The 12229-nt window shown below is 34.2% G+C and overlaps 1 protein-coding gene across 1 annotated transcript; it reads left to right on the top strand.

Annotated features, from left to right (window-relative positions):
• The first annotated feature begins 3346 nt into the window (after positions 1-3346).
• On the top strand, positions 3347-5660 carry LOC111516672 (uncharacterized). The gene is made up of 5 exons (XM_074178288.1): positions 3347-3804; positions 3890-4128; positions 4227-4780; positions 4877-5114; positions 5213-5660. Exons 1-3 carry the CDS (start codon positions 3763-3765, stop codon positions 4264-4266), a joined length of 321 nt encoding a protein of 106 aa, XP_074034389.1. The 5' UTR covers positions 3347-3762; the 3' UTR covers positions 4267-4780; positions 4877-5114; positions 5213-5660.
• Positions 5661-12229: the final 6569 nt, after the last annotated feature.

Here is a 12229-nt window from a genome sequence, read left to right on the forward strand (position 1 = left end):
TAGAAATAATTGTGATAGTGGTTAATGAACAATTGAGGAAAACTCAATGTTTTTCATATTTTTGGTAGAATATAATGTAATTTTAACAATATTTCCAAAATTTTTTTATTTATAGATAAATAAATGTTCAAAATTATTATTTTATGGAAAAAAGCCGTTTTTCATTTGTTTCATATTCATTTTAGTTTTGACACCTTCCTTCATGTATACACTGTACGAGTTTGTACAGAGTAAATATACGCCTGCATACTACGCATACTAAGACCATGAGCGGTCTTTCCTCATCAGGTTGGGCGGTAACCTCTCGTTAAAGAGAGTGCACAGGTCTGCACTCTGTGATGTTCCAACAACCACTGCTGCTCACCAGCGCATCGAGTTGGGTGGTGGTGGTCACCTGTGACGTCGGCACTAGTGGAGCCTCTCAAAGCCACCTTGCCTGAGTCGTCGTACGACCACGCCGTGTTACCACGCCCATATTTCATTGCTTTAAAAATAAGAGCGCACCAGAGATGATTTCACTGTTCTTTTGCAGTATCGTCTGATGAGTTCACGTTTCCGGTAGAATTTTGAATTTCTCAAATTTCCAAAAAAAAAGTTATAATGGAGAAATTTTCAATTGTGAAAGATAAAGCCATGAAAATTCGTAAATTCAATTTGACGGGTAGAACTTTAGAGTTCAAACTCAAACCTGCTCCCAAGGGCTTAAACCCTCTTGTTTGGACAAAAAACACCATAAAAGATATTGTACAAGAAGTAACACAAGATGCAGAAGTTACGGACCAAGTCGGTTTTACGTTTTGTTCGAAAGAGTTTAGCCGAGGCGAAAGATGGTTACAATTTAGACCCGTTTCCCAAAGTATCATTTGAGGACATATGGAATATGATTTGTTCTGTTTACCAGTCGAACTAGACACTGAGACATTTTGTCTTGGGGCTAATACTGTAAAAATGCCCAAAGGTCAAGGTCGTGTCATAAAATATAATACATACAACGAAGAATGTGCCAAATGTAAGGGGATTATATTTTTTAAAAATAGCGATCATCTTTGCCTTGCTAGAGCGTTGGTGGTCGCTAAAGCCTATGTTGGCAAAGCTACAGATAAGCAAAAAATCCGAGAAGTCATAAATGTGCAAACACGTCATACCCTAGATTTGTTGGAGAAGAGTGGAATGGAAATACCTAAAGAGGGTGGCAGCATAAGCGAGCTCAAAAAATTCCAAGAGTATTTGTCTGATTACACAATCACAGTATATGAATACGAAAATGAAGGTCGAGTTGTTATTTACGAGGGAGTTGGTGGTGCCAAAAAAATCAACCTTTTACATCACAATAAACACTACAATGTGATAGTGTCGCTGACTGCTGCATTTTGTTGTGAATATTAGTGTGAAACATGTCACATCCCCTGTGAACATAATGAGAAATACAAGTGTGATAAAACTTGTCCAGCGTGCCAGCAGTCGCCATCATGTTCCAACGAAAAGAAAATATTATGTACAGTATGTAATAGAGGTTTTAGGGGGCAAGAATGTTTTGACAAACATATAATTGCCAAGGTATGTGAACAGATAAGGTGTTGTGAAAAATGCCCGGGGAAATTTTTTGTAAATTGTGCAAAGAATTCAAAGCTACTCCACACAAATGCTTCATGTCTGTAGATAATGCCAAACCATCAATGTCAAGGGTACTTTTCATATTTTATGACCTGGAATGTACTCAAGAAGAAATATTATCAGATGGATCTTTAAGCCATAAACCCAATCTGTGTGTATATCAACAAAACTGTGAAAACTGTCTGGGGACAGACATAAAAGTATGCTGTTGTGGTGTCAGACAACAAGTTTTGAAGATACAACCTGTGGACCGGTTCATGAAGTACGTAATGAATCAACGCGTACAATTCAAACAAATCATCGTTTTTGGCCATGCTGGAGGTTTACACGACAACAAATTCATGTTGAATTATATATTGACATCAACAAATCTGAAACCAGAACTCATAACCCAGGGAACGAAACTATTGTTGATATCTGTGGAAAATGTAAAATTTATCGACTCGCTCATTTATTTCCCGATGCCTTTAGCTAAATTACCCAAGGCTTTTGGGTTGGATGGTGTACATAAAGGTTACTTCCCACACCTTTTCAATAATACTGAAAACTGGATTTATGTTGGACCATTACCTGCTCTAGAATATTGTGACCCGGAATCAATCAAGTATACAACCAGTCTCGAAGAAGACAAGGAGTCTAAAAAATAACTTCTTGAATGGTACAAACAATTATCTGAACAGGACTATGTCTTTGACTTTCAGAAATAACTGGTGGAATATTGTAAAAGTGATGTAGACATATTGTCTCGAGCATCTCTCAAATTCAGAGAACTAATGATACAAGAAGGCGGTGTGGACCCATTACCGGGGACATTCAACAAAATATTCAAAAGAAACTTTTTGAAACCCGACACAATAGGCCTCATACCTAAAAATGGATATAGATGGTGTGACAATCAGTCGAAAATAGCCGTTCAATGGCTGTTGTGGGATGAAAGACAAAGAGGTATTAAGATTCAATATGCTGGGCGAGGGCCTGAAGCATCCGTATCCAATATGAAAGTGGATGGTTTTTGTAATGCGACAAAACAAATTCTCGAGTTTCATGGTTGTTATTTCCACGGATGTCCTGAATGTATCAAATACGAACGCAATGACCACACGTTCAAAGACCATTACAATAGAAATGCGTTTTGAGGCAACCCTGGCTAAAACTGCACGTTTGCAACAGCTGGGCTACGAAGTCATAGAAAAATGGGAGTGTTCTTTCTGAAAAAAGCTTTTGGAAAATCCAGAATTGCGTATTTTCAGCGAAAAATACCCCGTTCTCATTCAATTACCTTTGAATCCCCGTGATGCTTTCTATGGTGGTCGAAACGACGCTACGAAACTATATTACAAATGTGAAGAAGGTGAAAAAATCAAGTACGTTGATGTGTGCAGCTTATATCCTTTCATTAATAAATACGGAAAGTACCCTGTCGAACACCCGGAAGTTTTTGTTGGGGAAGAATGTAATACTTTGAATTTGAATGACGTTGATGGTATTATAAAATGTAAAGTTCTTCCTCCTCAAAATCTATATCACCCCGTATTACCAGTTAAAATGAATGGTTAATTGATGTTTCCTCTTTGTCGCTCGTGTTGTGAACATATGGATGTCGAATGTACTCACATTTGTGAAGAAGAACGAGCCCTCTCTGGTACTTGGGTGATAAATGAAGTTTTGAAAGCTTTGGAAAAAGGATACAAAGTAATCTTTGTCCGAAATTATGAAAAAGTGACAATGATTTTTGAACATATTGTATAATATTGAGAAACGAGTTTTATCAAAATCAATAGCCCAAAACCTCTTTTATGTTTTGTTTTTAGTAACATAGTATAGTAACAAATGACTGGTGGATACATAAAATTATGATACTCATATAGGAACACGATGTTTGCGGAATGTATCTTACGTCATTTTTTTTTAAATTTTTATAGTATCGTATTAATATGAAATTTTTATTTTCAGGTACTACAAATCATTTTGTCCCAAGTATCTAAAGATCTAATTACCGTATTGCATGATGCAGAGCTTTACAAAAAATTATACTGCACATGGATAACTGGAATAATGGAAACGTTTCAGAAATAGTTGAGATTTTTAAACTTCTAAAATGCAAACAAGGCAAGCGAGTATATATTATTCGGTTGCGGTTAGATTCTCATGAGCAGAACACAGATGTACCATTCGATTACCGCCAGATGGGTAGGTGTTTTTGCCAAATTCTCATTCCATTTAACAAATTTTTTTATTGTATCGTATTATTATGAAATTTTATTTTTATTTTCAGGTACCACAAATCAATTTGTCCCAAGTATCTAAAGATCTAATTACCGTATTGCATGATGCAGAAGCTTCACAAAAAATTATACTGCACATGGATAACTGGATTGATAAAAACGTTTCAGAAATAGTTGATATTTTCAAACTTCTAAAACGCAAACAAGGCAAGCGAGTGTATATTATTCGGGTTGCGTCTAGATTCTCATACGCAGAACACAGATGTACCATTCAATTACCGACACATGAGTAGGTGTTTTTTGCCAAATTCTCATTCCATTTGAAAACTTTTTTTTGAATTTTTTTATAGTATCGTATTATTATGAAAGTTTTATTTTTATTTTCAGGTACCACAAATCAATTTGTTCCAAGTATCTAAAGATCTAATTACCGTATTCCATGATGCAGAAGCTTTACAAAAAATTATACTGCACATGGATAACTGGATTAATGGAAACGTTTCAGAAATAGTTGAAATTTTCAAACTTCTGAAACGCAAACAAGGCAAGCGAGTGTATATTATTCGGTTGCGGTTAGATTCTCAAGAGCAGAACACAGATGTACCATTCGATTACCGCCGGATGAATAGGTGTTTTTGCCAAATTCTCATCCCATTCAACATCTTTTTTTTATAGTGTCGTATTGATATGAAATTTTTATTTTCAGGTACTACAAATCAATTTGTCTCAAGTATCTGAAGATCTAATCACTGTATTGCATAATGCAGAAGCTTTACAAAAAATTATACTGCACATGGGTAACTGGATTAATGGAAACGTTTCAGAAATAGTTGAGATTTTCAAACTTCTAAAACGCAAGCAAGGCAAGCCAGTGTATATTCGGTTGCGGTTAGATTCTCACGAGCAGAACACAGATGTACCATTCGATTACCGACAGATGAGTAGGTGTCTTTGCCAAATTCTCATCCCATCTAACAACTTTTTTTAAATTTTTTTATAGTATCGTATTATTATGAAATTTTTATTTTTATTTTCAGGTACCACAAATCAATTTGTCTCAAGTATCTGAAGATCTAATTACCGTATTGCATGATGCAGAAGCTTTACAAAAAATTATACTGCACATGGATAACTGGATTAATGGAAACGTTTCAGAAATAGTTGAGATTTTCAAACTTCTAAAACGCAAGCAAGGCAAGCGAGTGTATATTATTCGGTTGCGGTTAGATTCTCACGAGCAGAACACAGATGTATCATTCGATTACCGCCAGATGAGTAGGTGTTTTTGTCAAATTCTCATCCCATTTAACAACTTTCTTTTAGAATTTTTTTATAGTATCGTATTAATATGAAATTTTTATTTTCATTTTCAGGTACCACAAATCAATTTGTCCTAAGTATCTAAAGATCTAATTACCGTATTGCATGATGCAGAAGCTTCACAAAAATTATACTGCACATGGATGACTGGATTAATGGAAACGTTCCAGAAATAGTTGAGATTTTCAAACTTCTAGAACCCAAGCAAGGCAAGCGAGTGTATATTATTAGATTCTCATGAGCAGAACACAGATGTACCATTCGATTACCGCCAAATGAGTAGAAGTTTTTGCCAAATTCTCATCCAATTTAAAAACTTTTTTTTATCTGGATTTACCAATATTGTATTTTGAACTAAAAGTTTATTTTTCCAACACCATTCAGTCAAGATTGTGAGTGAAATATAAGAATCAAGCTATAATGTTTTCTTCACGAAAATTACTGTTATTAAAAAGTGTAATGTTTATGTTTCATACTATCAAAAATATTCAGTTAAGTTCATTCGAGTTATCTTATTACATAATAAAAATATATCTTCATGGATACTGTAGATTTTAATCGCTTCCTCTTTCTGCCACTCCATGTATGATTTTTAATACCACGCAACAGATTTTCATGCGGTTTTTTAATAGATAGATAATAGATAGAGTGATGAGGAAGGTTTATACGCTGGCTGAACCCTACGAGATAGATCAATACAATGTTCACAATAAGTGGTAGGAGAATGTTTTCGATGAAAGATATGCAAGGGAAGTACCGCCGCCCCGAATTCGTATGGATAAAATGGTCACATTTCAACTAAGTTACAGAAAACGATGATGAGTTATACACATGCAATTTTTCCTTGAACGACTCCCTTGGTTTTTGAGTTTATCGCATTCAGAAACACAGACGCGATAGACGGATGTGACTTATTCATATTCAATAAATCCATGGTGAACAAATATTTTATATGTTCATGATGAAGCTCTTTAAGTTATTTTTTCTGTAGTTGAAAAACGATGCTCTACGTCGTTCTTTTTCATGTTCTGTTATTTCATTGATACATTCATCATGTTGGTTTTTATTTTTTTAAATTTGTGGTTAGGTTCTCAAATCCTCTGGGACCTTTGATATTCAGGCCATGAAGAGTAAAAATGTTACATTGGTTTTCTTGAAAAAGAGAATGGAATCATTGAAGCTACGCAAACTCTAATAATAATAACAATTATAATGATCAGATGAATCCAAACCATAGCCAAGTAATAACAGGTGAATCAACACATTTAAAAATTTCTGAAAAATATAACCGTACAATTTACAATAATTGTTTTATTAAAACCATTAACTCCGGATTAACTTTGTTTTTTACAATTCATACGTTTGATGAAATAGAAAGTAAATAATTCCTTGATTGATTATGATCTTTGCCCCTAATTCACCTATGAGTCAAGAGACACGGAGTACATTACAAATACTCATGACTAATACAATTAACTATTTTTCAATAGCCGAAACTATCTAAAAAGACGACGAACTGACTGGCGTAACTTCCATCAGAAAAAAATCAGAGTTAATACCTGGTTATGCCTGAAAAAGTTTTACTGAAAAAAAAACAAAGATTTCTCAAATCACTCATTCAAAACTCAAGAGATATTCGATTCTTCTTCCAGAGAAAAATCAACGAGAAATCTTCGTCATCAAATATTTGCCTAAATGAAGTGGACTATCTTTATCGATATACAGTGCCTTCATTTCAAAACTTCCCACCCTAGTACTTCGTTTAGCAGGGAGAATTTGCCGTAGGCAAAAAAAAACGAGGGGAAAGTTTAAAACCAGTGCCAATGGTATTTTAGGTTTAACCCCCCTACTCCTAGCTACCCCCAACTTAATAATTTTAAATGGCACCCCTATCGTGTAACACATCATTTTGAAGATTTTAAAAATCCTCACTCAACCCCGTTTAGGAAACTAAAATTGGTTGATCTGTTCTCATAAAATAGGGCAAAAAGAAAATGAATTATAACAAAATGCAAAAATTTATGGAACCGCTACCACCGACTTAGAAAAGTAAGATGTCTAGTCTACATGGACGACATAATAATTCATTCCCTAACAATTGACGAGCACTTGCAAAATTTAAAATCAGTATTCAAACGTATACGAAAAGCTAATTTAAAAATACAACCTGGTAAATGCAAATTTTGAACACAGGAAACTGCAAATTTAGGACACCCTATAACCAAAGATGGAGTGAAACCAAACCCAGAAAAAGTTAATTACATAATAAACTTTCCAGAGCCTATAAACGTTAAAGAAATAAAACAATTTTTAGGTTTAGCAGGCTATTACCGAAAATGTATCCCAAATTTTTCTAAAATATCTAAACCAATGACACACTCATTACAAAAAGATGTGAAATTTTATTTGGCAATGAATGTAAACTTGCATTCCAAGAATTGAAAAAAGCATTAACGACAACCCCAATTCTAATATACCCAAACTTTCAAGAACCCTTTATTCTAACAACAGATGCATATTCCTTTGCAATAGGAGTAGTATTATCTCAAGGACCCATAGGAAAAGATTTACCTATTGCCTATGCATCTAGAACATTATGTCCAGCTGAGACAAAATACTCTACCATCGAAAGAGAATTACTAGCTATGGTATGGGCAGTTGAACATTTTCGTCCTTATCTTCATGGAAGAAAATTCAATTTTATGATAGACCATCGCCCTTTAACGTGGTTATTTTCAATTAAAGACCCTGGCAGCCGATTAGCCAGATTGCGTTTGATATTAGAAGAATATCAATTCAATATGATTTATAGTGTGTTATAGTGTTATATAGTGTTGTAAATGAAAATATTTCCGTTGAAAATATTTTCATGGAAACGGAAATATTGGAAATTTATGAACGTACCTTGGAAATATTGGAAACATTGAAAAATTTTAATAAAATATTGAATTTTTGACTTAAACAATTCGAATTTGATGTTTATTGAAAGATTCATCACTTTGCAACTAAGTTGCAAAGACATACTGCACAGTATATAGCTGAAGAAATGGGTAAGATAATTGAAAAATACGAATCAAACAAATTCTTAGGATACGTATCAGATAATTCAAAAATATGCAACTTGCTGAAATTAAACTAAAGGAAAAATATGGTAATGGTCCTAATTTGTTATGTAATGATTTGCTTAAAATTATTACTATATCGACTCTGATTGATAAAGTTACAGATATTGCAAAAGAGTTTAAGAATAAACACGTTTTGTATGAACTTTTGCAGATAAAACAAACAGAAAATAAAAATGTAGAGCCAAATGCAGGTGCCATACAATTGCCCGTAAAAACTCATTGGTCTTCAATTTTGAACAGTTTAAAAAGTGTATACAATATTAGGCTCAGTTCACAAGTAGTTGCAGTTAGCCAAGAAGCAACAAAAATTATTAATAAAAATGTTAAACAGTGGATATTAGATTATGAAGTATTTTGGGGTCAAATTTCCAGCCTAATTAACATCTTTGAACCTATTGGCAAATGGCTGACAGTTGTAGAAGGAGATTATGGCACTATTCACTTTGCTGTAAAAGCATTTAGCGATATTGGAAGGAAAATTAAGAACAACCATGAAATGTCCCCACTTGATGATAAAGAGAAATTTGAATTGTTAGAGTTTCTTGACAAAAGAGAAAAATTTGTTATTAAGCCTATATATTATGCTGCAGAATTACTTAATCCAAAATCACAAGGTTCTGAACTTGATGAAACACAAATTATATTCATATGGAAAAGTACCTTTGATAACTCAGTCTCCTGGTGGAAAGGACTTTGTTCTTCATCTTTACTATCACAAATAGCGACACGAATTTTGATGATGCCAGCATCAGCAGCAACGGAACGAAGGTTTTAGCATTTACAGTCACATTCATTCGAAAAAGAGAAACAGACTTACTAATGACAGAGCTGCCAAACTAGTCTAGGTATCCCATAATCAAAATTTTCTAAATAAAACGGAAAAAGGCTATAGGTCAATTTTTATTTTGGAATCTATTGAAGATTTTGAGGCAGTAGACGTGCACGATGAAAATGTTGAGTGTGATGATAGCTCGGCATGGCGTTGTCCTTTCGACGTGATATGCTTCAAAAAATTACTAAAAATTGGAAGCCACATCCTACCAATATTAAGAAATCTAGTGCTTTGGCTTTGCGAGCTGCTAAAATGGCATTAAGTCAAGCTGTAGGACGTAAAAACATACGGATATCTAGGATAATACCATTCGAAGCAAAATCTGGAAGGATCCTACCACTCATACCAATATTCGCTGCCCTTTCAGCTTTGAGTTTGTTAGCTGGTGGGGCAGGCGCTATCGCAAAAACCGTAATAGGTGCTGAAAATGCTAAAAAGAAACTTGAAGAAGATCAACGTCACAATAAAGCTATGGAATATTTAGGTTTCGGTTTGTACCTACGCAAAACCCCTCGAGGATTTGATCTGTTTCTAAAGAAACAACAGCAACGCAAAGGGCGAGGTCTTTACTAGAAAAAGCAAAAAAAACTCTTACTGAAGCTACCCCATAGAGCATTATACGATTCGGAAATTCAAAAATGTGCCCGTCAACTGAGAATTCCACATTTTCGTAGAGTCTTTATGCGCGATACGTTGCCAACTTGTGCTCCTCGGCTGCGAGAATGTGTTGTATTGAACTTGGATTATCAATTGAATGCAGGCATTCATTGGGTAGCTTACATTAAAAACGGCAATGCTGTACAATATTTTGATAGTTTCACCTCCAATGGAATTGGTAAGATATTTTGAAAGGGGTACAACGATAACATATAACAATGATCAGTATCAAAATTTTGACCAGAGTAATTGCGAACATACGTGCCTACATTTTCTGCTCCATAATGTCTGCAAAAATGGTTGGAGATAAGCCTTTGCGCAATTTAACCGATGCTGAATTGAAAACTTTATCAATCGACTATTTGATTGAGACTGCTAAACCTTGGAAATTATTGGATGTTTGGCATAGATTACCAAAGGACTACCAACATCGATTTGCTTTGCAGATTTGTTTACCATGTTTCATTCATTACCGACATGAGGTACCACCACCTACATCAGCTGCGTCATCGCTACAAAAAGCAATGTATTATGGTCCTGTGAGTTCACAAATAGAATGTTATTATTGTAGAAATAAATGATTTTTATTCAAAATGTCGTTGTTGTTTCGATCATTATTTAAGGAGATGTCATATTAACATTATATCAGTCATGTCTATGACATTAACGCTAACGAGTCGTTTTTCGATGCATTTCATCGATTTCAATCGACCCATTCGATTAGATTCTGAATATAATTTGGCTTTGCTTAGTTTCAATTCGTACAATTTTTTCTATCTCAAACCGAATAATAATACGCTAAAAAGTGAAATATTCTGTCTGAAACACTCGATTCATTTCCGACCTGCAAATAGCTTGGCTCACATACTGGGGTTTTCATCTACTGTTCTCAAACCAAACGTACATTACGAATCCGATCTACCTGTGGATATCATTGAAGTACGCACCATACACATAGATAGCAACATTACGTTTGGAGCCTTCTACAACGACACACCGACTCATACGATATACGAATTTGCTGTTGGTGTTGATCCTGGGTATGCAATTGACGAAACACCTAATCACCCCATTTACCTACCTATTGCACATAGAGACGAAATAAACAATATCACGCAACGAGTGCTAGACCAACATTCTAGGCTCATTGATCAATCAATCAATCAATCAATCAATCAAACATTTATTGAATCAGTGTTCATTTACAATCACATTAGGCAAACATCATCATAAAATACTGGCTGATACAACAGGTCAAACTATTATAGAAAAAACAAATACAAAGCATAACTTAAATAAAAATAAAATCACTAAGCTACAATTAAATTATGATTATGACTCAAGGAAAAACTCATCCACAGAGTAGTATGCTTTTTGCAATAGAAAAACCTTAAGCTTCCTTTTAAAGACATTGATGTTTGAGGACTTAACGTCATTACTAAGCTTATTATATAGTTTAATCCCACAGCACATGGGGTGATTCTTCGATACTGTCAATCTACTATAAGGCTGATAAAGTTGAAGGTTATTTCTGATGAAATGTTCATGGATTTGCTCATTTCTAGGAATAATTGAAATATTTTTTCTTATATATATCAGAGTTTGGTAGATATACAAACTAGGGATTGTTAATACACCGCTTAGCCAAAGTTTTGCAATTGTTAGACGAGGCAGGATTAAAAATTAATTTAGAAAAATGACAATTCTTTCAAAAGGAAGTTAACTATTTAGGTTATAAATTGAATGATAAAGGGCTAGAAATGGACCCAGAAAGAATGAAAATTATTCAAGAATATCCTAGACCTAATAATTTGAAGACATTGAGAGGATTTTTGGGGATTATCAATTATTTTAAAAGACTTATACCAGACCTTAGTAAGAGAGAGTTACCTTTGTTTGAGTTATTAAAGAAAAATGTGAGATGGAAATGGGGAGATGAACAAGAGCAAGCTTTAACAGAATTAAAACAAATTTTCTTAAATGAACTTAACGTTTATCATCCAGACTATACTGTGCCATTTATTTTAGGAACTGATGCTTCTATGTACAGATTTGCTGGAATGCTAGTTCAGAATCAAGGGGGAAAGGAAGTTCCAATATCCTTTGTTTCTAGAATCACCAAGAAATATGAACGCAATTACAGTGTCACTGAATTGGAACTAGCAAGCATAATATTCTGTATAAATAAGTTGAGATTTTTCTTACTTGGAGAAAAGTTCTTCATTGAAACTGACCATGAGGCATTGCTTTCTATTAAACTGTAAACTGTAAATGGGCTAGTAATAGAATCCAAAGATGGGCATTGCTCTTACAAGAATATAAATTTGAAATCAGACATATACCAGGATGACAAAACATAATTACAGACACAATAACTAGAATGGAAACTAACAAGACTAACAATACTAGACAAATTAAAATAGGATTAAATGTATTTAGGAACAAGACGGGACTTC

Source organism: Leptinotarsa decemlineata, unplaced genomic scaffold, assembly GCF_025532065.1.
Source record: "Leptinotarsa decemlineata unplaced genomic scaffold, Ldec_3_MD MMD2_P_RNA_scaffold_14, whole genome shotgun sequence".
NCBI lineage: Eukaryota > Metazoa > Arthropoda > Insecta > Coleoptera > Chrysomelidae > Leptinotarsa > Leptinotarsa decemlineata.